At 50.4% G+C, this 26,113-nt stretch overlaps 8 protein-coding genes across 8 annotated transcripts; 5 read left to right on the top strand and 3 right to left on the bottom strand.

Annotated features, from left to right (window-relative positions):
- Positions 1 to 432: 432 nt before the first annotated feature.
- J4E93_001936 (uncharacterized protein) lies at positions 433 to 1,597 on the top strand (the record flags this gene model as incomplete). The annotated part of the gene is made up of 4 exons (XM_049339884.1): positions 433 to 609; positions 684 to 1,085; positions 1,158 to 1,457; positions 1,511 to 1,597. 4 exons carry the CDS (start codon positions 433 to 435, stop codon positions 1,595 to 1,597), a joined length of 966 nt encoding a protein of 321 aa, XP_049203841.1.
- Positions 1,598 to 2,740: 1,143 nt separating this feature from the next.
- Positions 2,741 to 4,876, top strand: J4E93_001935 (uncharacterized protein; the record flags this gene model as incomplete). The annotated part of the gene is made up of 1 exon (XM_049339883.1): positions 2,741 to 4,876. One exon carries the CDS (start codon positions 2,741 to 2,743, stop codon positions 4,874 to 4,876), a length of 2,136 nt encoding a protein of 711 aa, XP_049203840.1.
- Positions 4,877 to 7,391: 2,515 nt separating this feature from the next.
- Positions 7,392 to 8,354, top strand: J4E93_001934 (uncharacterized protein; the record flags this gene model as incomplete). The annotated part of the gene is made up of 1 exon (XM_049339882.1): positions 7,392 to 8,354. The coding sequence occupies one exon, from the start codon at positions 7,392 to 7,394 to the stop codon at positions 8,352 to 8,354; it is 963 nt and encodes a 320-aa protein (XP_049203839.1).
- A 550-nt stretch (positions 8,355 to 8,904) lies between these two features.
- J4E93_001933 (uncharacterized protein) lies at positions 8,905 to 9,962 on the bottom strand (the record flags this gene model as incomplete). The annotated part of the gene is made up of 2 exons (XM_049339881.1): positions 8,905 to 9,912; positions 9,954 to 9,962. The coding sequence occupies 2 exons, from the start codon at positions 9,960 to 9,962 to the stop codon at positions 8,905 to 8,907; spliced, it is 1,017 nt and encodes a 338-aa protein (XP_049203838.1).
- A 1,641-nt stretch (positions 9,963 to 11,603) lies between these two features.
- On the top strand, positions 11,604 to 12,667 carry J4E93_001932 (uncharacterized protein; the record flags this gene model as incomplete). Its single annotated transcript, XM_049339880.1, has 3 exons — positions 11,604 to 11,726; positions 11,858 to 12,429; positions 12,478 to 12,667. 3 exons carry the CDS (start codon positions 11,604 to 11,606, stop codon positions 12,665 to 12,667), a joined length of 885 nt encoding a protein of 294 aa, XP_049203837.1.
- Positions 12,668 to 13,295: 628 nt separating this feature from the next.
- On the bottom strand, positions 13,296 to 13,784 carry J4E93_001931 (uncharacterized protein; the record flags this gene model as incomplete). Its single annotated transcript, XM_049339879.1, has 2 exons — positions 13,296 to 13,659; positions 13,780 to 13,784. The coding sequence occupies 2 exons, from the start codon at positions 13,782 to 13,784 to the stop codon at positions 13,296 to 13,298; spliced, it is 369 nt and encodes a 122-aa protein (XP_049203836.1).
- A 48-nt stretch (positions 13,785 to 13,832) lies between these two features.
- On the bottom strand, positions 13,833 to 14,713 carry J4E93_001930 (uncharacterized protein; the record flags this gene model as incomplete). Its single annotated transcript, XM_049339878.1, has 2 exons — positions 13,833 to 14,640; positions 14,709 to 14,713. 2 exons carry the CDS (start codon positions 14,711 to 14,713, stop codon positions 13,833 to 13,835), a joined length of 813 nt encoding a protein of 270 aa, XP_049203835.1.
- Positions 14,714 to 17,211: 2,498 nt separating this feature from the next.
- On the top strand, positions 17,212 to 18,090 carry J4E93_001929 (uncharacterized protein; the record flags this gene model as incomplete). Its single annotated transcript, XM_049339877.1, has 1 exon — positions 17,212 to 18,090. One exon carries the CDS (start codon positions 17,212 to 17,214, stop codon positions 18,088 to 18,090), a length of 879 nt encoding a protein of 292 aa, XP_049203834.1.
- Between the last annotated feature and the right edge of the window lie 8,023 nt (positions 18,091 to 26,113).

Below are 26,113 nucleotides of genomic sequence, written 5' to 3'. Positions count from 1 at the left end.
GGGGCATGGGCTGGAACTGGCGTACCTCCCCCCGGCCCCCCCCCCCCCCACTGCACCGCACTCGCCTGCCCACGACGCAGCAGCAGCCCGCACAGGTATCGCCGTCTCAACAAGCACAATTGACCAGCGCACATCGCAGCCGCCCCACTCGTCGCGTGATCCCAGCTCTGCCGCCAGGCGCTTTTGAGGGGCTTTGAGCCATACTCCACCCGCCCATAGCGTCGACCACCCACGACCCGATCCGGCCGACTCTTTGAGATCAGAAGTACGTCGGCATTCCCATTGGAGCCCCCAAGGCATAGGACACTGCTAACACGCCCGGTGCAGGAGAATTACCGCCAGTGCTACGCGCAGCCCTCTCCCACCCACCCGCGCGAGGTCTTCCCTTGCACCTTCAGCCACCCACACCAGTGCCAGTAGCAAGTCCCAGCTATGGCCGAGAACGAGGTGGACCTGGACTCTATCATAGACCGTCTGCTCGAGGTCCGTGGCAGCCGGCCTGGCAAACAGGTACAGCTGCTCGAGACGGAGATCCGCTATCTATGCACCAAGGCACGCGAAATCTTCATCTCACAGCCTATCCTGCTCGAGCTCGAGGCACCGATAAAGGTCAGTCACAACGCGCAGTGCTGCAAAGCCCGAGATCTGGCTTCTGAGCACCTACTGACTGCTTTGCCTTTCAGATTTGCGGAGACATCCACGGCCAGTACTATGATCTGCTGCGGCTCTTCGAGTACGGTGGCTTCCCTCCAGAGGCCAACTACCTCTTCCTAGGCGACTACGTCGACCGTGGCAAGCAGTCTCTCGAGACGATATGCCTTCTGCTGGCGTACAAGATCAAGTACCCCGAGAACTTCTTCGTCCTCCGTGGCAACCACGAGTGCGCCTCCATCAACCGCATCTACGGCTTCTACGACGAGTGCAAACGAAGATACAACATCAAGCTGTGGAAGACGTTTACCGACTGCTTCAACTGCCTACCCATTGCCGCCATCATCGACGAGAAGATCTTCACTATGCACGGCGGTCTCAGCCCAGACCTTAACTCGATGGAACAGATCAGGCGCGTCATGCGACCCACGGACGTGAGTCAGGCTCAAATTGCAACTGCAACTGCAACTGCAGTGTCCATGAAGCGCACAGGCTAACAAGGACAGATTCCCGACTGCGGTCTCCTCTGCGACCTTCTCTGGTCCGACCCAGACAAGGACATTACCGGATGGAGCGAGAATGACCGAGGTGTGAGCTTCACATTCGGGCCCGACGTAGTATCGCGCTTCCTGCAAAAGCATGACATGGACCTCATCTGCCGTGCGCACCAAGTTGTCGAAGACGGTTACGAGTTCTTTTCCAAGCGCCAGCTCGTAACACTGTTCAGCGCACCCAACTACTGCGGTGAATTTGACAACGCTGGCGCGATGATGAGCGTTGACGAGAGTCTGCTGTGTTCCTTCCAGGTAAGCTCTAGGCGCACAAGGTTACGTCGAACAGGTACTAATGGGGTATGCAGATTCTCAAGCCCGCAGAGAAGAAACAAAAGTACGTCCCCAGCCTTGGCAGCGGCAGAGCAGCGTCTCCTCGCACCAAGAAAAGCTAGAAGTAGCCATGACCACACTCATTCAGAATCAATACGAACTTCTCTTACAGCAGGTTTGGGCGTCGTTAGACGATGGCAATCGTTAGCCCACCCCCGAGACCCGATGCCGAACGACGCGAAACACGCTCCATCTCGATTTCCTTACCCCCTTTCAGCCATGGGCTTGCGGACGGCCGTTGGCATTTGTACACAATCCTGTCGTTGATTCTTGCCATTCCAGTACCGTTACACGCACACGACGACAAAGGACACGACGGTCGGCCCTCTCTTTCCCGGACGATTCAACGACGACGACGGTGGCTAGCCTTGGCGTTTGGCATGGTTGGCGGCGACACAAGAGGGCGGATATCAGAGCATTGTTTTATGTGGACGTCACAGGCAACAGCACTGGAGAAAGCGCGGAAAGGTCGAAGGGGGGAAAGACATGGTGGACAACATGGGGGAATTCACCGCTGGCTCGCGGCTTGTCATGACGGGGTGCGAGACGTCGATGCGATAATGTCAGTCGTTTTCTTTTCTCTTTGTGTCGCGTTTGAACAAGCAACCTTTTGGGGATGAAGCATGTAAGCTAGTGTGGAATGGAGTATGCGTATCCCTTGCTCGTGGTTGGCGTGTTTGCCATGGTGACCAAAGTGGATTGGATCAGCGTGCGACAGTGTCCGTGTCAGCCACTTGGGTGTGGCGGTGCAGAAAAGCAGGCCTGCAGCAGGCAAGGGCGGGCGCGGGCGGCGTCATGGCCTGTGTGTGATTGGCGGCGGCGCGCGCGGGGGCTTGGGAGGCGATCTGAGCGTAGGCGCCCGACGCGAGCGTCGTCGTCGTCGTCGTCGTCGTCGTTGTTTGAAGGTCCATCACGCAGTGTTTGTCAGACGCTCTTCGTCACGTCACTCCTTGTCCACCCCGTCGGCCGGCCGCGCCCTCGTGCTGTTTCGCTCGGTTGGATTCTGTCATGCCTGCGACGACATAGCACATTGCCTGCATCGCCATCTGCCATGGCCGAGTACTCGTACGTCCACGTTGGCCGAGCGAGGCGCTGCGTGGGCCATCGCTAACGTCCATTCTCCCACCAGCTTCATAGCCCACTCGGCCCCCTGGGTCCACGGCTCAGGTGCAATGACGCCCTCGCGACTGCGCTCTCTGTCGCCCATGCCCAAGAGCCATGTCACACGATCCATGTCGACACCACAGCTCGCCAAAACCGCCCAGTCGCAATCGCAGTCCGAAAGCGACGGCATCAACACCATCCCCGACCCGCGCTCGGCCACTCCACAGCCGCCTCTGTCGCGCCACGACTCGACCGACTCGCACCCCGACCTCAGCCAGGAAGTCTCGACCCTCAGCACCAAGCTCATCAACGCCATCAATCACTCCACCATGCTCGACGATGCACTGCAGCAGACGAGACACGAGCTCGACGCCGCGCGCGAGAAGCTGGCCCACCTCGAGGCCCAGGTCAAGGCCCATGAGGCCAAGCTCTCCACGGGGCTGCTGGTGGACAAGCTCGTCTACGACAAGATGGAGAAGCAGCTGTCCACGGAGCTGCGCGAGGAGCGCAAACGCAGAGCCCACGCAGAAGCTGCCAAGCGCAAGACGGACAGCGAAGTCGAGGCCCTGACGGCTGCCCTGTTCGAAGAAGCCAACGTCATGGTTGCAGCTGCGCGCAAAGAGACGGAGGCTTCGGAGAAACGCGGCGAGCAACTCAAGCAGCAGTTGGGCGACGCTGACGTCCTGCAACACTCCCTCCAGGACCAGCTGCACGATCTCAAGGCCGTTGTCGAGAGGATGAGCTCTCATGGCGACGACAACGAAAGCCACGCTCTCACTGCAACCACCGCTCCGTCAACACCAGGCATCGCTCCGGCCGACAAGATGAGCAAGCTGTTCGAGGCCATGAACCTGACACCCACCACGCCGGGAACCGACGACATCAGCCCCGATCATCCCCTCCACTTTTCGCATCTTATCCATCCCGTACTACGCTCCGATCTTGCCGCTTTCAACGAGTTTCAGGACATGCTCAAGATCAGCGCCCGTTCCTCTGCCCCAGCAAGTCGCGCATCCAGCGGCAACTACAGCAGCCTGAATGTGCTGGGACTGGCATCACTGACCAACAGCTCCACCACGTCGCTGCCCTCCAAGTCGCCCACTTCGGCTACCAACTCACCTCGCGAATCTGTAGCCACTGCTGGTATGCCCAACCTCAAGGACGAGAAGTTCTATAAACGTGCTCTGGTCGAGGACATAGAGCCAACACTGCGTCTGGATATCGCCCCCGGTCTCTCATGGATGGCACGCCGCACGGTACTGAACAGCATCACTTCTGGTTCCCTGGTCGTAGAGCCGAACCCTGCTCCTCCATCCAAATTTCGGGTTCCCATCTTTCCATGCTCGCTTTGTGGCGAAGCAAGGAATGGTGATCAGTACGCCCGAAAATTTCGATTCAAGCCCTCCGATACTGAAGACTCTCAGCGCTACCCCTTGTGTGGCTGGTGTCTGGGTCGCGTTCGGGCAACGTGCGACTACATTGGTTTCCTACGCATGGTAGCAGCGGGGCACTGGCGCGCAGAGACGGATGAAGAGAAGAAGTCGTCCTGGGAAGAGAGTGTGCGACTTCGCGAACGCATGTTCTGGACTCGCGTTGGTGGCGGTGTGATTCCTTCCTTCGTTCCTTTGCGAGATGGCCCACGCAGTCCCACATTCACGAACAGCGATGTGAAGATTGAGGAGAGGATGAGTGAAGAGAGCATCATGTCGTTTGAGCCTCGAGACATCACAGCTGGTGGTTCTGCTGCGTCGATGGCGAATGAGCCAAGGAAGAGCGATGAAGACCCTTTTCGGAGCAAAAGCGGTGATAAGGTCAAGAGAATTTCCATTGGCAAGACGGTCCTTTTGAAGCACAACGACGCTTTGACCTCAGAGTCCAAGACAATCGCCAATCCGGAAGCCGAAACATCGTCAGCCGAAGCTCACCACGGTAGTCAGAATGAGTCTGTCACTGCAGCCCCGTCCATACCCTCATTGACAGTGGAAGAGGAAAAGGATATTGAACAGCAAGCTGAAGCTCAACTCCAAGACGAAGTGAACAAGTCTCTCGATACCAGGAAAGCAACAGCGGTCTCTGAACAGGAACAGGAAATGACGAAGCTGGAGGATCCGCGCCTACAGCGTCAACGTTCCTCTTCGAACCCTGCACCTGCTGTGCCGAGCAGAGAGAAGGATGCCAGTGGCAGTAGACTTAGTTTGAGGATGCCCGGTACGAGCATGCCTGGTGCTTTCGACTGAGCCATACATGATGCAGTAACTGGCTGATTCTTGTTGGGTAACTCGCTGTTTACCGGTCCTGTGCTTGGAGTTTTACACGACCATTACTCTTTTATTCAATCATCTTACACTATCCTAGCTGACGTTTGTATACGGCGAGTAAGAGGCGAATGCTTTGGTTGTTTTTCTTTACTTGTTGAGCATCTTCAGTGGCTTGTTAGAGGGGTAGGTTTACGGACCCGTTACTGTCGGATATACACATAGCAAGAGAGGTATCTTCGCTGCTAGTTCTCGTCTCGGGATGGTGGGAACTTGAGTTTGATGGATACCGGGAGTTCTTCTGGTAGTCTTTTGTTCTGGTTAAGAAGCTTTGGGGGAAGGGTTTGCGGTGGGCAGGAGTATTATTGGTCTGGTTGACTAAACATGTTGGATGTGTGTCTTTACACATAATGTACTATAGCTTTATCTAATACTAGCTCTTGGAAGATAGGACAAGAAAGAGAAACGATGAAGAGTAGGAGAAGAAATATACACATTGACCATGTCCATCGCCTGCAGTTCTACTAATCGCAATCTGTCGTTTACTTCTTTGGTATCGAGAGAATTACAAGGACGCTACTGTTCTTTCGATTGCTCTACTGTTATGCCTACCGGCTCTTGGGTGGACATGTGCATCATCAGAAGCCGGGATATAAGCAGATCTACGCTCTAGGGACAGGACATGGCGACTGATGGCGCATTCTGCTCTGCGGATTGTATCTAGTATTGATTCTGATAGCCCGTGGAGCGCTGTGTAGTCGAACTGTGCAAAAGGTTTGGCCGTAGCGTCAAAGACGAATGCCGTCTCACGGTGTGCCTTTCTTGTGGGCTTCCGCGCCATCCCTCTTAATCACCAAGTCCGCCTCCGCCCTCCCCCCTTTCTTACTCCCTACCAGGGGAAGCTCTTCTTCCATGTCATGCTGCACCACCATGCTCTTGCCCTTGATCAACTGCATAACCATATAGTTCATGGCACATCGAATACCCAATTCCTCGCCTCGCCTCACAATCCAGCCGTTGAGATAGTCAATCTCGGTGTGCGCACCCTGACGCGTATCGGCTAGCATACTGCTCACGTTGTCGCTGGTGCGGTGTGCAACGGCCACAACCACGGTTTCAAGGCGGCCTGGGTCGAAGCGCTGGGACACGTTGGGAATGTATTGGAGTTCGGGGAGGGAGCGAATGACGAGGCTTATCTCGGATAGGAGGAGGCGCATTGTGCGGGTCAAGGCGTAGTTGTTCAGAATGGCGCCGTTGCGCGCGTCGAGGAGGGCGGTTAGGGGGTTTATGATGCAATTGACGGCTAACTTGTCGAGTTGGATTTGCAAGAGATCGGGGGGCGAGAAGGAGGCTGCGCTTAGTACTGGAGTGCGGAGGAGGGTGCGAAGTAGATAGCGTTGGTTAGGCGTGAAGGGGAATTTGGCGCTCCTTGGGGGTGGGTACTCTGGATTGAGTTTGTCTGGAGGGTGCGGGTAGACGGGCTTGCCATCTCTTGATGCGGAGAATCTTAACTCGGGGGTGTAGGGCTCGTTGGCATGGCCGTCTCGTTGGTGGGGTAGGATGCCCAGCGAGAGGGTGCCGAAACCAGCGTGGACAGTAGTGAAGCGACTGTGTGGCGAGGCGTGCATGCCATGAGAGTTGATGCCGAGCATATAGTGTGGCCGGTGCTCAGGGTCCGGGAAGACGGCCGCGTTGACTTGGTCGATGACGCCCATGCCGTTGTGCAGGAAGCAGACGACCGAGTCGTTGTGCAGCCGGTGCTTTACGGCGGAGATGGCCTGCAGGACATGGGGGGCTTTGGAGCAGACGATGAGCGAGCTGATGGGCTCAGCAGACTCGCCAGGCAGCATCTGAGGGCCTTGGGTCGTGTCTAGCGAGGAGGGATTCAGGCCGACCTCGTGGCCATGGTAGCGAAGACGGGGGATGGCTAGCTCGGCATCGTAGCCGTCTCTGGTGTCGACACGGCCGTCGGTGACGAGGGCCAGGCGGCGTTGCGAGTCGTTCCATTCGTTGAACTTTTGCCAGCCCCCGAATACCAGCGTTACTGGAGGAGGGTTGGGTATGCCGCGCAGGGCGTGGGCAATGAATTTGCCCACGTTGCCGACACCGATTATGTGAATGCGTCGGTCGAGTACAGGCTGTCTGCGATAGAAGTCGGCCGTGTGGCTGGTTGCGCCCGTGCTGCCTGCTGTAGCGTCTGGCGGCCAGCTCGTCATGAAGGCTCTCGTCCGAGCGGAAGCCAGCCGGCGTGGGCGATGGCTACCGGCGGCGCATCGTGATGGTGCGTGTGGTATCCGAGGCCGGAGCCTGGGGAGAAAGGGTGAAACGGAGGAGAACGACAGCTTGAACGACTTGGGATTCCCATGGGCTTCGGGGCCGAGGCGAGTTAGTGAGTGAGGCTGTCTGCTGTGAGCGATCCGACGCTTGCACGTCGGAGCGCTCGGCCCGCTACTTTTCTTTGGCGTGCGCATGCGACCGCTTGACCTCCATCACCACCATGGACCCGCAGACCGACCTCCCCGACCTCGTCGAGGACCTCGAAGTCAACATCGATGAGCTCACCGCCGCGCTCGACCCTCTGCTGGCCGCGCCTCTTCACACGACCGCGTCCTCTCTCCCGCTCCTCGACAAGGCAGAGTTCTACTGCATGTCCGCATACGCCATCGAAGCTATTCTCTTCTCCGTGCTCAAGGCGTCGGGCGTCAATGCCACGCAACACCATGTCTTCAAGGAAATTGCCCGTCTCAAGCAGTACAACAGCAAGATCAAGCACATCAAGGACCGCGGCGTCATGGGCAGCGCCGAGGGCAGAGCGCGACTAGACCTTGGCGCCGCCCAACGCTTCATCAAGCACGGCCTGGCTGGCAACGACAGGTACGACTTGGAGCGGCAGGAGCGCATGGCCAAGGAGAAGGCCCGCGCCCACCTCAAGGCTCAAAACATCAACAAGAAATTCGACTCCGACGGCAACGCCCTCGAGTCTACTGACGCCACGTCCAGCAAGAGGGCTGTCGATGAGCTCAATGCTCAGGAGGACTATTCGGACAGCCACGTCCTGCAAGGCTCCGACGAAGCAGAGCCGGCTCCCAAGAAAGCTCGCGTCGACGCAGCTGCCGAATCGCAACAAGAACCCGCGCCAGATACCGGCACACCGCAGCCCAAAAAGCGCCGTCGCCCCGCAAAGAGAGACAACAAGACAACAAAGACCAGGCAGGACTTGGACACAGTCAGCCTTGCAACACCCTCAAGAGCAGAGGAGCGCGTAACGAGGACGAGGAACAAGAGGCTTTCGACGCAAAACTCACAGGAAGACGAGCCTGTAGTGCCGACCCCAGATCGCGCGCCCAAGACGCGGAGTGAGACCTTTAGCGCGCTTCTTGATGGCTCGTTGAACCAAAACAAGAAGAAAGGGATTGGTGGTAAAGGAAACAGGAAGGGGGGCAAGGGAAAAGCCAAGTGATTTCATGGCCATGGGTTTTCACAGAGTCCATTGGGCTGTGCGACACATCTCGAAACCTCTGAATATTTGAATTCACTCCCGTCATACGGCGAGCGAGTGGTCGCCGTATGCATTGGCAAGTTTGTGCAAAAAGTAATGATACCCCCTAATCAAACTTCTTATAATTTCGACACCATTGCACGGAGTATATACACTTGATCTGAGTGCACTGACGAGGATATACCCCATGTGCGAGTACATGCGAAATCACAGATCTATGTTAACAGCATCATGGATGCATATAACAGACAAGTATAACATTGCTCATCAAGAGCGAGCACTGCGACAGAACCAAATTGACAGGGAGATTACTATTCATTGAGCTACTACGCTACTTGGGGGTATTCATGCAAATCACACCATCAAAACCACCATGTGACTTGCTCTCGCAACACACTACGAGTGAGATGGCAAAAAGACGACGACAAATCTAGTCCATGATGCCAGTCTTGCCGTCGTGGTCAGCGTCCTTCTTGGGGTCTAGAGTGTCTTGTCAGCGTCAATCCAACTTTCAACCGCATGGGGAAGACTTACTCAGCTTGTCCATCATGGATGGCTTGCCGTGAACATCAGTGGTACCATGAGTGCCGTGAGCGCCACCTGAAACGTGTTGGTCATGTTGCAGAGAAGAGTGAGGCTCAGCGTGGGAAACAGGCTCGGTGAGGGCCTTGGGAAGATCGCCACTCTCGTTATTGCGGTGAGAGAGGTTGTCACGGCCTGTTCCCCCGACCTCCCCTGGGACGGTCTTGACGTGCTCACCTGTGGTGTATCCTCCTTGGCCCATGTTGCCTGAGCCGATGCCGCCAGCGTTGCTGCCGTAGGCTCCTGTGCCTGTACTGCCTACACCTCCGACACGCGGGTCGGCCGAGTTGGCCATGTGAGAGCTGTGAGGACCAGTGGGGTCATTGTGAGAGTGGCCAAGACCGCCAGTGCTACCTACACCCCCAACACGCGGGTCGGCAGAGTTGGCCATGTGGGAGCCGTGGGGGCCGGTAGGGTCGTTGTGGGAGTGTCCAAGACCACCGGTAGTGCTATGGCCGGTGAGACCGGTTCCAGTAGTGTTGTATGCGCCAGCTCCAGTGCTACCAACACCACCGACGCGGGGGTCAGCCTGGTTGGCCATGCGTGAGCTGTGGGGACCAGTTGGGTCGTTGAAATCGGCAGTGCCGTGACCACCAGTCAGTCCACTGCTGTTACCTGAGCTGTAAGCTCCAGTAGTCGAAGAGCCGAGCCCTGTGCCGGTGAGGCCGCTGCCAGTAGTACCATGGGTGCCGTGGGACTCAGCATACTGTCCAGCACCATAACCGCCTGCGCCAGCAGTGTTACCGGCGTTTCCAAGACGGTCGGAGTCGACCCGGGGGTCAGCCTTGTTCATCGTGTGGGAGCCGTGAGGACCGGTAGGGTCATTGTGAGAGGTAGAGCCGTGGGTAGTTGAGGACCCGAGACCAGTGCTCCCATGAGTGGCTGATGACCCAAGACCCGAAGAACCATGGGTAGAAGATGTGTACTCGGGGTTGCGCTCGCCATGGCTACCAGAAGTACCGAGGCCAGTGCTTACACCAGAGCCATGGTGGGTACCGGAGAAGCCCCCAGTGCCAGTGGTAGCATTGGAAGTATTAGGTACAGTAGGATCGGCAGTGTTGGCAGTATGAGAGCTGTGAGGACCGGTGGGATCATCTAGAGAAGTGTGAGTAGCTGACGGTGGTCTTCAGGCCCTCGGCAGTCTGCAGGAAGTGCTTACCATGGGTCTTGTCCTTGTGCATCACCTGGTCGACCTTGGCCTTAACTTTGTCCATCACTCCTGACATGATCGCGGTGTGAACTTTGAATAAGAGGTGGTATAGATAGCTGATTGGGCTTGAATGAAGTTGATTAGAGTGTTGCGTGGGTGTGGTGATCGCCGTTGCGTAGATGGTCACCAAAAGCAAGCGCTGGTGGTCTAATATATACACCACAGGCGAGGGCCAAAGTCAGAGAGACCCATGGTCCTACGTCATGCCTTTGCATCAGCACACGTCGTACAAACGGCACCTGGGCAGTCACTGCTCACATCCCTGTTTCCTACTTTGGTCTTGGCACCTTGATCGAGGGAAGTGCTGACCACGCTGAAGCCTACATTGACGCTACGCTTTCTAAATTGCTGATTTTATCCCAACGTAGGCTGCACATCCGCGCAGCTTTTTCGAGTATACGAGGCGTTTGGCTCTATCCCCTAGCACAGCCACTGGTGAATACCTGGCTCAACTCGTGTCGGACGTCATGCACGATGTGCCTGTTGTTTTCAAACGTGGCCATTGCAAGCCCCAACCGGCCATGGGTCGGTATTCTTTCCCTAATCCCTCAGCTTATACCTGCCGTGGCGTTCTCTCCTGTCTGCCGCTGCCACAAGATTTGGCTAATTACATCAGCCACTCCAGCGCTGGACCCTCGATGAGGGGCTTCGCGACGGATGCAGCTAGCCAATGTCCGGTTCGGTCGTGGTGGGGGCTAGCACGCGGCTGGCGCTGCGTCATTTTGCGATCCGGTGCATGGAAAGTGGGGAAGAGGAAAGCTTAGCCACGTCTTCAATTCCTGATTTACCCTGTCTTGCATCGGATTTTTGGTCCTTGACGCGTGTTTGTAGCAGATCTTCTGTATAATCTTGATAACACCGCCACATTTACCTGGCACAATGGCCACGGTGGGGACTTTGTCAAGGGCCTAGAAGCGTGCGAATCCGGCATGGACTCACTCCTGAACTTGTGCCTTGGAAATGCATTCCTGAGCCATCGCCCATAGGTGGACTATTCTGAACTATTGCAGCATCAGCGGGATAGCAAATTGCCCTGACATTGCAATTACGCAGGATTCCCTGCACCTCAAAGCAAATGCGCAAAACCAGCACTGTATGACGTGCCTTGCACTGATCCGCTACCGTCCCAGCTTGCCTTATTGGCATTTTATACAATCAACATGTACCATCTCTCGGGTTTCTTCTCTCCTGCGGTAACAAGTTATCTGCTCAAACGACGTAGTTGGCGCAGGGACAGAGTCCGCGTTGTTAGGATTGGAGCTTGGGCCAAGTACGCGATTATGACGTAGTTTTCCACATTCCATAGCTTCACCCCACCAACACCTGGGCAAGGGAACACCACTTGTCTTCCATCACGACTCAGACGCCTTTCCCTACTTCCTAATCTTCTTAACCTTTCCGATCTATCCGTTGCAACCATGTCAGAGTCCAGAGTGAGAGTACCCGACAAGGTCAAGGAAGTCGCCAAGGAAGACTTCAACCAAGCTAGACAGCTTGCCTCAGAAGCTGTCCGCTCGGCCGCATATCTCTACCCTTTCAAGGTACGCGTCTGAATCCTTGCTACCTACATTGCATCGACGTTTGCCTGGAGTGGCCGGTCTGGGAGTGCTTTTCGGCCCTCTCGACCACACTAGGGGATGGCATTCAAAGCACAACACTGACATGACCCAAGGGCATTGCGTACTTCTTCACACACCGTGCTCTATGGAAGCCTCTCGCTGCGAAACTGGTCCCTACTGTCTCGCTCGGTCTTGGTGTCACCGTGCTCATGTTTGCCGTCACATACATTCCCCAAGTCGCACTTCTCACCCTTTTCAACGGACCACTCGCAGTCTTCACCACGGTTCTGCTCGTACTCAGCGAGTCGTCCACTATCTTCTCGGTTCTCAGCAAGAACTTCCTCATTGACGAAGCGCTTATTGATACCTTTGATTCAACCTTGGTCAGCCGCAACCAGACCACATTAGTTTCCAAAGAGCGCCAGGTAAAGTCGGGAACTGACCCTGTTGCGAAACTGGGCAAGCTCGTCTCGAAGCCTTTCGCAAAATTCGCCCCCAGCGCCATCATCCGATACTTCATGTACCTTCCGCTCAACTTCATCCCAGTCGTGGGCACCGTACTATTCGTCATCCTCCAAGGACGCAAGTTTGGGCCCACCGCACATGCCCGCTACTTCCAACTCAAGCAGATGAAGAAGCAGGAGAAGGAGCGCTTCATTGACGAGCGCAAGGCCGCATATGCTAGGTCGGTCCGTCTACGTGTAGTCATATTCAGACCACTAACCTTGCATAGTTTCGGCATCCCAGCTGTCCTCCTCGAACTCGTCCCGATTGCCGGAATCTTCTTTTCCTTCACAAACACCGTTGGCGCTGCGTTGTGGGCTGCCGATATGGAGCAGGGCGTTCAAAGCGGCGAGGCTAGCACCACGGCGCCGAACCTACGCCAACAAGCTGAACTGGCCAAGAATAGGCGGGAGTTGTGAGAATACACTGCTCTCGGTGTGAGGATGGATTCTTATCAAGTGGTGCTAATGATTTCGTTCAAGTGAAGTCGAGCCTTACGTTCGTTACGGAACTGATGGACGCTACCGATACCCGTGGAAACCTTAGTAGGCGCGAGGCAATCTGCTTGGTTGGCCGTGACATTCGCAGGAACTGTGTTGTTAGGGTGCTGTTGCCATGAACTGTGATAGCATTTGGCTCCACAGTGGCTTTCCTAGTGATAACAAAAACCAAAGACCTTCTCAGGATATTGGTTACATAACAACACTGTGACGCTTTCATGCAGCACCCGTCTGTTCATGTTCCACCCCAACACGTAAAAACTAATGAATGATCAAATTCTGATAACCATGGCAATCGCGAAAAGCAACTAAAGACTTTTTCACATCACTTTCCGTGGCAGCTTTTTCCTGCGATGAAGTTGTGTGAACACACTTTATGTTCGAACCAAGGACAACTCAAATGTTGCACGAAGTAATATCATCACCAAGAATTCATTACAGCTACTCTAGAGTAGACGTGATTTTAGTACTACCACAACATGATCATCGTCCACGTCGTCATGAGGCCTGAGCCCCTCTCTCTTCAACACCCATCTAAAAAGACGCTCTACTCTTCAGCACTTGGCTTGCCTCTTCCTAGGCCAAAGCAAGTCGCCATGTTGTAGAAGATATCAATGCTGTTGTATGTCCCCTGGAAGAGCTCCTGGCATGGGCCCATGGCATAGACAGGCACATCCGTCAACGAATGCACACCTTGGTCGTTCTCGACAGGCAGCGTACCATTGAGCAAGATACCGCCCTCGCCATCCTCGGGGTTAGCGTAGTTGTCGTTGCTATCTTCTTCGATTTCGACGGCGGGCTCGCGGGGACCATTTTTGCGGACAGACCAATTCTCCCGGCGATCGGGATCTGCCATCAGGCCTTGGAAGAGCGTGTAGCGTGGATCCCAATTCGACGGGAAGTTAGAATCTCTGAGAAAGTATGATGTCAGTGTATGTCTTACGTGCATTTCGTATAGTTCCAACTTACGTGTACGTCAGATTGCCGGTGTTGATGTATTGGGATTCGCCAGATTGCTCGTACGTCCCCACAGCATTGCCTGTACGAAGTCAGTTAATGTCTCACAACAGTTCGTACATGGGTATTACTTGCGTTTCTTGCGGTCGACGTTTTGGGCAGCTAGATAGTGGGTATCAACGGAGCCCATGACATCGAAGCCATGGCCGTGGTCGGCAGTGACAAGGATCAGAGTCTCCTTGAGGCAGTTGGTGGAGTTGAGGTGGTCAATAGTGGCCTTCACCGTGTCGTCGAGTTCGAGAAGTTCACCGAGTGCGCGATCATAGTCGAGAGCGTGCATCATCTTGTCAATGCTGGCGGCTTCTGACATAAGGAACCATCCTTTGTCACCTGAGCGGGTTTCGAGGATGTCAATGGCCTTGAGGGTCATCTCTTTGAGGCCCGGCTGATCAAGAGCGGGTGTCTCATCTCCAGTAGGGGAAAGCGATTGGTTGAGGTTGTCACGGTAGACATTGCGGTCGAGCCACTTGGCCATATTGGAGGTGGTGAAGATACCAAGAGCCTTTTCCTCGTTGCTGGCAGAGAGCAGAGCAGTGCGGTTCTGAATGATCTGATAGTCCTGCGCGGCAAACTCATCATAGTAGTTCTTGTCCTGATACGTGACACCTCCAAGTTCAGACGGGTAGAACTGCTCGGCACCACCACCGAAAATGACATCGAGAGGAACGTTTGTCCATGTGTAGTTCTGGACACCATTGAGGTAGGTATCGACGATAGCTCCATACTGGCTACGGAGACGGGTGTGCGATACCAAGGCAGCAGGGGTAGCATCCGCAATGTATGCTGTCGATACTATTCCTACATGACCTCCGGTAAGACGATGAAAGATCTCAGCAATGCTCTCAACCTTCGGGTCATCAAAAGGATCCTTGCTACTGTCCTATACTATTTGTCAGTAAAATGATGATACAGACAAGTGTGCAACGAGATGGAAGAAACGTACCGCATAAACGTTCAAACAGTTGACTGTTGACTTGTGACCAGTGTTGAGCGCAGCAGCAGAGTTAGCGGAGTCGGTGATGAAGCTGTCGATCGAGTGGGTCATCTGGTGGCCAACGACAGGGAATTTGTCCATGGCCATGAGAGATTGGTATTTGCCGTTGACCTGCTTATGGCCTATCAAACGAGCAGCTGTGATCATGTTTGTGGTCATCCCGTCACCGATGAAGAGAACGATGTTCTTGGCCTTGCGCTCCTCAGCCAGGTCGCGAACGAGCCAAGTAGCTTCCGTCTTGCTTCCATTGTTATAGTTGAGGGTAGCAGTGTACTCGCCAGGTTCGTAAAGAGCGATGCGGCGGTAGGCTTTAGCCGCAACGTTAACAAGGGAGGGCCTCGTCGCGTCGCGTGCGAAGAGGTCTTCGTACCATGTGAAGTTCCACTTCTCCAATTTGGGTTCTTCGAGGTTGAAAAACTCTGTTACTAGCTTCGCTTCCTCGCCCTTCTTTCCAAGAGTGAAGGTAAACTGCTCATCCAGAGGTAGACCGATGAACTCGGATCCGTTCCTTGGCTGGTGAACTTCTAGACGGATGTCGAAGTACTGGCCCGCAAGAAAGTCGGCCCTGAGTTGTGTATCAGCAATTGAGCTCTCTGAGCTCGTTCAATCTGCATGCTTACTGGTCAGGAGGGAACACGCAACCGAGCGTTGGGCAAGCTCCCAGACGGCGGAATGTCTGCGCGGAGACAGACCCGACCAAAAGGGCTGCAGCCACGACAGCTGAGCATGTACACTTCATAACGAACGCGATTGAGAGATCAGTAAGTGGGCAAGACTCTCAAAAGTGCGATGAACCGACATTCTGGGAAGCTGTTGCTCCAACCTTTATAAGCTCACAGAGCTTCCCGGACCTGCATACATGCATCAAGACGAATCAGACTATGTCCCGCGTATCTAGCTACTAGCGTCCACATTTCATACCCGAGGCATGCCTTCCTCTGCAGTACAAGGTGCATTAAGTGCCTTTTCCCGTCCCTCGTGCGATAACACAGCGCTCTTACTGCTCGAGAGGAAGACTCCGGCTACCTGGGCCCAGTCCCCATTCCGCTGGCCTGGTCCGCGCCGCGAGCCACTGTCATCATCGAGAATCTTAACGAGCTGCCTCATTGGGAAAGACATGCACGTTTCTGCCAGTTAATGGAAGGCTGGAGGATGAGGACTTGGCGTGGCTTGGTACATCTTGGCGTCACGTTCCGCACAGCTATGATCTGATTCGCTATTCAATGGTTCTCTCGTGGAAACCAAAATTGGTATCCCCGTAGATTTTCCCTTGGCGATGGGGTATTGCGAGCGGCTGGGATTTTGATGCCTACGGTGTGCTCCGGACGGGGCAATTCCATTCGCCATCGTAGTGAGGGCCATCGACACAACACGACAAAGCTTTGCTAGCCTAGCTCGTCGACGGATATGGTGCCGACGAGCTCAAGGAAGAGAGCTTGATCGCAGTCCGAAAGACTCGCATCACGTGTCAGCAACTAGGCAGCGTGCCCGGCTGGCATGATTCGGCTGCGGTCAATCTGTCAGACCAACAAAACTCCAACATGGAAATTATGCAACTCCTTGCCTGCGCGTTAGAGCGGAATTATGTCGGTCGCATTAACACCTCGCACTAGCAACGTAGTTTGTCGCGTGCTCACATCCACCGTCGTCGCCTGGAACCCTGAATCGAATGCAGCCCTATGCAAAGCACCAAGATCCCAGGAAGCGGCGACAGATCGCGAAATGCAGCGGGAGCCAGGGATCTCTCCAGATCTTGTGTCTGAAACGCCGATAGGCATGCCTTCGATTGGTGTTCGACGCCAGGTGTCCATCAGGGTAACGTCTTGATCGGCTCTAGTTGGTGTGGTTGGGTGGTCCGCCGACGTCACCACTCTGAACCCTTAGTCTAAGGTTTATCGATGATCAGGTACAAAGGTACGCCTAAGCGCAGAGCGCATGTTCAATGCCTTCCTTCGAACGCGTCTTCTTATTGCAAACTCTACCTAGGCCGGCAGCTGCTCAATATAGATGTGTTAGTGTCAAAGTACGACTACCGATCCGCGCGTTTCAACACGCGACTCTTTTCCAAAGTAGAGCACCGCCAAAAAAGCCCGCACAGCCGAACAAATCCCAGACCCATACGAACATGTCCAAAAGAACATCATACGAACGCTCCGAACTCGGGCATACGACTCTCAAACGCGCGAAACGAGTAGATGATAATCTTCCCTACGATCAAGTTCAAGAAGCCCTCGGTGCACAAGAGGAAATCAAGGTTGTGACAAAGGTAGCGCATTGGTTTCGTCCAAAAGATCTCCGCATTCAAGATAACACCGCGCTGCATCATGCTTCCGAGCTTGCCCAAAGTGCGAGGAAGCCTCTCGTATGTTTTTACGTCAATTGCGCTGCAGACGAGTCGTGGCATGGGACTAGCCCTGCAAGGGTCGACTTCATGTGCGAGGGATTGCGCATCATGCAGAAAGAGCTCAAGGAATTGAACATACCGCTAGTCTTCCTAGAGTGCGAGGATAGGAAGAAGATCGTACAGACAGCAGTGGATTGGATGAAAAAGTGGGAGATTTCACACGTGTTTGGCAACTTGGAGTACGAGATTGATGAGATGCGGAGGGATTTGAAACTCTGCCAAACAGCTGGGGATGGTATTCAAGTCTCATTGTACCATGACCAGACCGTTGTTGAGCCTGGTACAATGCTTACAGGTGCTGGGACACCCATGAAAGTCTTTACACCCTTCTTCAAAGCGTGGCTCGAGAGGCTGAAAGACGAGCCGGAATTGCTTGACACTAACCCTTCACCTACCGCAAATCCTCCCTCTGCGAAGAAGGAGCTAAAAAGTCTCTTCGATACAGCCGTACCCCAGCCTGCAAAAGACAAGCAATTCGAGTCGGAAGAAGACAAGAAGAGGATACGGAAGCTGTGGCCTGTCGGCCACGATGCAGCAGCAAAACGAATGGATGCGTTCCTAAAGCAAATCGACCACTACGCCGCTACACGCTCAAATCCTGCCGCAAATAGCACGTCACGCATGTCTGCCTACTTTAGTGCGGGCATGTTCTCCGTACGCGAAGCACTGCAGAAAGTTGTAGATTACAATCGCGGCAGTACCGATTTTACCGAAGCCAAGGCATCCAATGGCGTCTACGGCTGGGTCCGCGAGATTGTTTTCAGAGAACTCTACAGACAGACAACCATGATTACGCCACACACCTCCATGAACCTCCCACAGAATCTCAAATTCGACGCAGTAGAGTGGGAAGACGACCAAGCAGGCTGGGAGAAATGGTATGAAGGCAAAACAGGCGAACCTTTTGTAGATGCCGGCATGCTGTAGAACAAGAAGAGAAAGATGTGATGATTGTTCTATGTAAGAGGGAGGAAGCCCTGTATATATACTACTAGGGCGACGCTAGTAAGTAAATCACGTGATAGAATCCTAACTAACAGCCCCCCTAGAACCTATTATAAGGTAAACAAAAAAGAGAAAGGAAACAAGAGACCGCGAAAGCAAGTTAAAGCATAGTACTATAATAGGAGTAGTCTGCATTAGGATTATAGGCGTCCCTAAGTTGCTCGCCGTAGCAGGGCTACTAGATATAGTTGTTATTATCGCGTAAGGTAGTGCGCTTAAAGTAAAGCGCAGTCTAGAAACTACTATATAGGGCGATAAGTTTCTTCTTGTCTAGGTCTTTAATTTCCTCTATATACGTGCAGTATGCATACTAAGCACTAACGTACTTATACTAGGCTTTTTTGCATTCTAGGGTAATACTAGACTCTTAGAAGAGCTACTCTAATGTAAGAGCTTCTATGTAGTTAGCGTCTTCGTAGGTATTCTAGAGGAAAACGGTCTATAGAGCGAGAGCCCTGTTGTTATCGCTTATACAGTTCTAAGGTATAACAGTAACTACACTTATAGCAAGACGTAGAGGGCCTTAGCCTATACTATGTAGAGGGTCTTAGTAAACAAGACTAAGAATCTTGCACATAGCTATAAACTTAGTAGGATCTAGTAGCTTAGTAAGCATGTCCGCAGAGTTGTTCTTACCGCTAATCTATTCTATAGACACAGTTCTATCCTAAACGTGTTAGCAGAGGAAATAGTAACAGATATTGATATGTTTAGTGCGTTAATAAAACTCTAGGTTCTTAGACAGCTTTATAGCAGACTAATTATCTACGTAAATTAGGATAGTGCTAAAATAGAGGCTAACGCTAAGGTTGTTAATAAATGCTTAAAGCTAGAGAGCTTCTTTAACAGCCTCTTCTAGTGCTATATATTCTGCCTTACACGTAGACTGTGCAACAACCTTCTGTATAGCAGATAACTAGGAGATAGGGCTATTAGCTAGGGTGAAGATATACCTAGTAGTAGAACGCCGTAAGTCTGCGCAGCTAGCCTAGTCTGCATTAATATAGCTAACAAGGCAAGGCTCTTGCTGCGGAGAGTATGTAATGCCTAAGTCCTGTGTACTACTAACGTACAAGTATGCTTGTGTAATACTATTAATATGTGCCTGTAAAGGGTTTGCATTAAAGCGCCTATACAGGGAAGTAGTATAGGCGAGATTAATTCGCGTTATAACAGGCATATAGTTAAGGGAGCTAAACATCTAGAGGTATTACTTCTTAAAAGCGGGCGTAGACTTAGTGTCGTTATTACGCGTAAGCTTTGCTTTGTAATCGCATAGGTTAGCAGCAATAGAGAGGTTTTAAAGGCTGTACCAATTGAGCACGCGACGCACATATTCAGCCTAATAAATCTTAATACCGCTCTAGCTAGTGTGCTTAATATGCATACTAAGATATAGAGCATCTAGGTCTTTAGATATAATAACAAAGGATTTAGAGAGCTAAGTCTTAAACTAGGTAATAGTGTTATTATATAGCGCGTAGATCTGAATATTATTAACATAAACAGAGATAATAATAGTGTCTTAGGTATGAATGTAGATACACAAGTTATAGAGTAAGGTATAAAATCCTATATCTTTAAGTTTACTTATAAGAAGTTAATACTAGGCTTAAGAGGACTGCACTAACCTGTAGAAGGACTTCTAGAGGAGCTAGACGTGTTCTTTTAGTAAGACAACAGGCAGTAGCAGCATGTAGTAAACCTGCTTCTTAAGCTTAGCATTAAGAAATGTAACGTATACATCTACTTAGGAGGTAGTCTACTAGAGAAGACTATAGATTGCTAGAAGCGTGCGTATAGACAAAGATTTTGCAGTAGGTAAGAACTTCTCTGTATAATTAATGCCTAGTCGCTGCTAGAAACTCTAGGTAACAATACAGGCCTTAAGCTTTGCGATTCTGCTAGTTAGAGTAAGTTTAGCTTTGTAGACAAACTTAGAAGAGATAGACTTAGTTCTAGAGGGAAGTAGAACAACCTTATACACTTCCTTAGCGAGAAGAGAGTTAAGCTTAGCCTAAGTAGCATTGTGCCAACTAGTAGCTTAGGGCGTATTTATAGCCTTCTTGTAAGTCTACGGCTTATAGAGGATAGTTGTAGTGCTTAGAGCGTAGAGGTTACGTAAGTTATTGTTAAGCGGCAAATCGTTATACTACGTGCTAGACATACGTAGAGTAGGTAGATTATTATCAAGTAGCAGGTTATCGTACTAGGAGTTAGGGGAGAAAGGTTCTTTGTCTAACTGCTAAGTAATAGAGCTGTTATAAGAGTGCTAGGACAAGTTAAGAGTAGCTATGGAAACGCCATTGATTCTATGCAGGTTATTGTTAAGTAGACCTTTGTTAAACTTATTCTAATTAGAGGCTTAAGGCTAGATAGTGCTATAGATGCGCCGGCCCTTGTAGGTAGGGTTAAAAATAACACTGTAGCTGTCTTTGTCTCTAGAAAGAGAGTACGCGCGCTTGTCTTTTGCAACATAGGTAGTAGGGTCTGTCTTTATGCAATATACGGACCTGTTATACGTAGTAGTGTTAATTAAGAGACACTAGTAGCATAGAGACTGCCTATCTCGCAGGCTTGTACAGTCTTATGTACTCTGCACGCAGCTAGAACAGACTTAGAGTGGTAAGTAATCTAGAGCTCTATTTAGATATACACCTATCTAGGTAGTGTTATTGTCGCTAAAACGAGTATAAGGTTAAGGAGCTGTCTAGGTGTTATTAGGCTAGCTATCCTAGTGTTTAACGCAGTTAAGATATAGTAACGCAAGATTGCATGTTATAGATTTACGTATGCATTCTGTGCAGGGAGTGTTATTCTTGTTAGTAATAGCAATGCAGGCCTGTTACTTGTTAATGCACACATTGTAAGGGTATTAGCTATTGCATTACACTGCGGAAAGACTACCTCGCTTGCTATGCTAATTTGCTAGGGACTAACAGGTAATGCAACGCTGCTCCTTTAAGATAGGTAGAGTAATACGCTTGTATACGGGTACGCAGTTAAGATAGTTATTGCTAGAGATGCAGGCATTGTAAGGACCCCTAGAAGTCTGGCGCACGCAGAAGACACCGCGCGCTTATTTATTGTATAGACAACAGCATAAGGCAAAGTTCTGTTAGTAGTCTGCGGTAGCAGGAGAGCAAATATCTCTATCCTAGACACACTATTAACAACTAGAAGAGTTGTTGTCTTAAATGCACCTCTTTTTACAGCAGAGACACTAGAAGCATTTATTAACGAGAGAAGTGTCTTTAGGCATAGTCGCTAGAGTAGTAGAGAAAGGAGTAGAGGGAACAGTAACACTATTACTGCATTTACCCTTACATGCAGCTACAGTTGTAGTCTCGTTATTGTCTAGAGGTAAGTGTACTAGCGTAGCAGGGACGACGTTGTTGTTATTATAGGGGTTGTTAAAGTCGTTGTAGGTAGTATGTTCTAGTGTAGCAGGGACAATAATATTATTGCTATTGTAGTTAACTAAATCGTTACTGTTAGCACTGGACAGAGCAGACAACTTAGTATTGCCCCTAAAGAAGGGCGAAACTGTTAGTTGGGCAAGTGTAGCCGCCTAATGCTGCTTTCTCTTTTCCTTCTGTTGCGCATTCTTCTTACGCCTATAGAGGAGACGATCGCGATTATACTAGGTTTAATAGTTGCAATTAATGTTTTGTTAGGCACATTAAGTGCAGGGATTGTTATTGTCCGCGATTGCCTAAACGTACTTCAAGTTAGAATAGAGACATAGGCTGCACGTAGTATTACTGTTGACTTCTGCGTACTCTCTGTATAATTTAGGGGGTAGAGGTGTGTTAGACTAGTATAGCAAATCACTAAAAGTATCTATAGTACCAGAAAGAGACATTAAAGCGACGTTGTTGTATAGTTTGGCATAGTTAGAGTTGTTAGAAGCCTCCGCTTTGTTAGGGATTAGAGGCGTAACAAGAGGGACTTGATTGTTAATATAGATGCTATAGAGTTAAACATTATTAAAACTAGTAGAGTTGTTAACGCGCGCTATAGAGACGCGCTTAACTTTACAAGTGTTAGAGCGCTATATAAGGCACATCTAATTATAAAGAGCGTATAAGAAGTAAGCTAGATAGCCTTGTAGGTGATGTAATGCAGTAACGCTGATTAGTTAATTAAGCTTAGGAGGAGTAGTAACGTACACCCGCGCTCTCTAGGCATTATCCTTAGCAAGGTTTAGCTTTCTATTATATAAGGCTTTATATAGCGTCTTTAAGAAACAAAGTGCCTTTAAAGAAGCTCTATTCTTCTTATTAACTAACTCCTATATTGCGAACACCTAAAGACCTTTAGGCAACGTAGCGTTGCGTAGGGTCTCCTTGTGTTAGTTAATAATGCCTTGCACTATAACAGAAGTGGGAGTAAGATCTTAGATTATAGTAGTAGTGCGTTCTCGCACGGTGTAGTAGGAGCGTTTAGCAGTACTAGCGTAATAATAAGCGTACAGCACGCTTAGCTCTATAGTAATACTATAAGTGTTATAGTAGGTAGTAATTGTTCTCTGCATAAACTTGTTGTTACACCAAATGCGCACAATAGGCTGGCTGTGCTTAGTAGACAGGCGGGTAAGAAGGTTCGTAAATATCTAGGCGAGAGCATGCTTATTCTTGAAGAATTAAACCTACGTAAAACGTGTGGTGTTATTAATAAGAAATAATGCGTAGCGCTCTCCTTTAATTCTAGGGACAGGGTAAGGACTCTAGGTGTTAACTGTAACAAGCTTACTAAAGTGTTTATAGTGTTAGTTCGCAGGATTCTAGGGAACCTTGTAGAGGGCATAGGTAGTAGCGCAGACAGGGTATATGTTCTTCGCCTTTGCCTAGATTTGTTTGTTAGTAACCTTTATGCTATAGCTAATTTTTGTAAGCTAACGCATGTATTCTAGGGAGAGATAGCTAAGTTAACGGTGTTTAGACTATACAGGGTCGTTAAAGTTAACTGCGGCTGTAGCAAGAAGGTTGGGCGAGGGCGTAGTGTATAAGATGTATACGTTTGCTCTAACGTGAAGAGGTGTAACTGCGATTTTCTTATTATTAGACTTCTAATAAAGGAGCATACTGTCGCGCCTGGTAGTAGTAGTGTAGTAACCTAGGTCTAAGTAAATAAAAGAGGTAATAGAAAGGAGATTACACCGCGCGGCAGGTGTATACCGCATATTGTTAAGTTGTAGAATAATGCGGGTTCTGTTCTGAGTAGTTACGACGAACTTAACAGTGCCTTTTCTAGTAATCTTAAGCTGCGATCCTTATTTACATGCGCTAATGTGCTTAGAGTAGTGTTCTAGCTTAGAGAAAAGAGTAAGATTATTAGTAATATGTTGTAAGGCACCGCTATTACATATCTAGTATGCGGATGTAGGGGCAGGAGTAGTTACTATAAATGTAGATGTATTAAGACTATTAATTGTATCTAGACCTGTACGCCTGCTAACTATTTAGTTAGCCTCTCTTAAACTAGTAAGGTACCTAGAGTTCTAAGCTAAGTTAGTACTAGAAATAGGTGTAGAGTAGTTACACGTATAGTTAATGTCTAGGCAGTTAATATTAGAGCTGTTAAAGGCGGATGTAAGCAAGAGGTTGTAAGCAGACGCGACAATGCGGTTAATAAAGAAAGCATCCTTGTCTGCGTTAGCTAGTGCAAGGTCCGCATTTAGGGTGGCAGCCGCACTAGGAGTAGACTAGTTAGGGCGGGTAGCCTGGCGATCCTTCTTGCGATAAGTAGCGGCGACATAACTAAGCTTCTTGCAGAAGGTGCATATAGGAGTGTTAGGCTTACTAACGTAATAATAGGTAGCAATAGAGTGTCTAACGTTACTGTAGTGCTCGCACTTAGAGGAGGTGAACTTGTTAGGATTATTGTTAAGAACGCGGGAGGTGCGGGAGTTAGCTGCTAAGGTTGCTTAGGGAGGCTTATCCTTAGGAGCGTCCCACTTATTCTTGTTATTGTTCTAGTAGTTAAAGAGAAGGGTCTTATAGGTCTTAAAGACATTATTAGTAATAAGGGTACTGTAGTAGGAAAGCTTCTAGTAATTAAGGAACGCGTTATACTAGCGGGGAAGAACTCTATTAATCTTGTTAATTAACTGCGAACGTAATAGGGTTCCGCTAGCGTTATAAAGGTTATAGAATGTTCTCTTAAACTTAGATAGAAGAGGCTAAATAGCGGTAGGATTAGTTATAGTAATCTTATCTAGCTTAGACAAAGCACAGTTAACTAAGATGTCCTTAGAGGCCTTATTGTTAGCTTAGATAGCGTAGTACGCAAGATAGGGATTAAGTGTGTTAAGCTTCTTAAGCTCCCGCCAAACCTATAGTTTAATAGATGCGCGAAGGAGAGCAATAGCGGAGTGTATAGACTTGTTGTGCTTCTTCTACTGCTAGAGAGCGCGGTCGTAGACAGCGAGCTTAGCAGCAGCGTTAGACAGGATTAGGGCAGGGACAGCAGCCTTCTTGCGTAGGTTAGTAGTAGACTAAGAACGTGTAGTATAGGGAGCGATATAAGTAGGAAGCGAAGGCTTCTTAGGGTTCTCGCTAGTGTTGTTGTAGTAGTCTACATAACTATAGATAAAGGCGACCTTAATAAAAGCCTTAGACTAGTCCTAGTAGTTGTTAGGACTAGTAAGCTTCTTAAAGTCCTTGCCTAAGGCGGAGGTAACGCTGTTAATAGTAGACATTGCGGGCGATAAGATAGTTTGCAGGAAATAGGTAGGAGAGAGGAGAAATGTATAGCGGTTGGTACGCTAGAAGGTTAAGGACTAGGTCGCGCAATAGTAACGCTTAGAAATTATCGCGCGACTGTAGCGCAGAGAGGAGTAGCTAAATCGCGCGCAGTAGCGCAGAGGCTTATAATCTATAGAATAAGAAGAGAAAGATATAATAATTGTTCTATATAAGAGGGAGGAAGCCCTGTATATATACTACTAGGGCGACGCTAGTGAGTGAATCACGTGATAGGATCCTAACCAACACATGCGCCAGCTTATTGCTGAGGCATACATGCACAATCGCTTACGTATGAACGTGTCTTCCTATCTCTACTGCAACCTCCTGCTCGACTACCGCCGCGGCGAACGCTACTTTGCCGAAACTCTGATTGACTGGGACCTTTCCAACAATACCCAAGGCTGGGAGCCTTCTTACACCGTCTTCAACCCAGTCTCTCAGGCTGAGAAGAACGATCCTGACGGTGATTATATCCGTAAATGGGTCCCAGAGCTCAAAGATGTCAAGGGAAAGGCGGTATTTGCTCCTTACGCGAGGTTGTCAGAGAGCGAGTTCGAAAAGCTGGGTTATCCAAAACCGCATGTGGACTGGAAAGAGACGAAAGCTAGGGCGCTGGATAGGTTCAAACGAGGGTTGAGGAACGCGGATATCTAGGTGAGCGTGCGACTGTATATAGGGCGAGGTTCACACTACACCAATGTTGAAACCCATACGATGTGGATGCATGTAGCATTAGGCTCATGGCTACTACCTTGATGTAACCCTCTTCGGCAATATCCGTGAATTTGGCAATATGAATGATTGCTTTACAAGCAACAAAGGTGGCACAGCTCGCGCCACTATCTTGATCTGGCAAAGTTTTCATGATCGAGAAAGGAATCGTCCCAAGTCTAGTGGGCCTTCCCCTGCCAGCACACACGGGAATAAAACGACCAAATTATTGTGCTACTCCGGCTGACCACCAATAGAGCGGAGGTGAATCATCGCATATTATACGCCCATCCAGAGCTACTCTTGTCTCCAGTCGGCATAAACCAGTGCCGAGAGTAAATATAGTGTTGCGACAACGCGTAATGCTACTGATTAGTCTAAAGTACGCGCAACAACAATCTGCAGCCAACCCGAGTCACGATATCGAATGCGCGCAACCCAGTGCTCATGCGCGATTTTCCCTAATATCCCCACAAGCAGCA

Source organism: Alternaria ventricosa (assembly GCF_023758065.1).
Source record: "Alternaria ventricosa strain BMP 2768 chromosome Unknown scaffold_2, whole genome shotgun sequence".
NCBI lineage: Eukaryota > Fungi > Ascomycota > Dothideomycetes > Pleosporales > Pleosporaceae > Alternaria > Alternaria ventricosa.
Note: the sequence above shows the minus strand (reverse complement) of the source record. Positions and strands in the feature narration are given on the sequence as shown.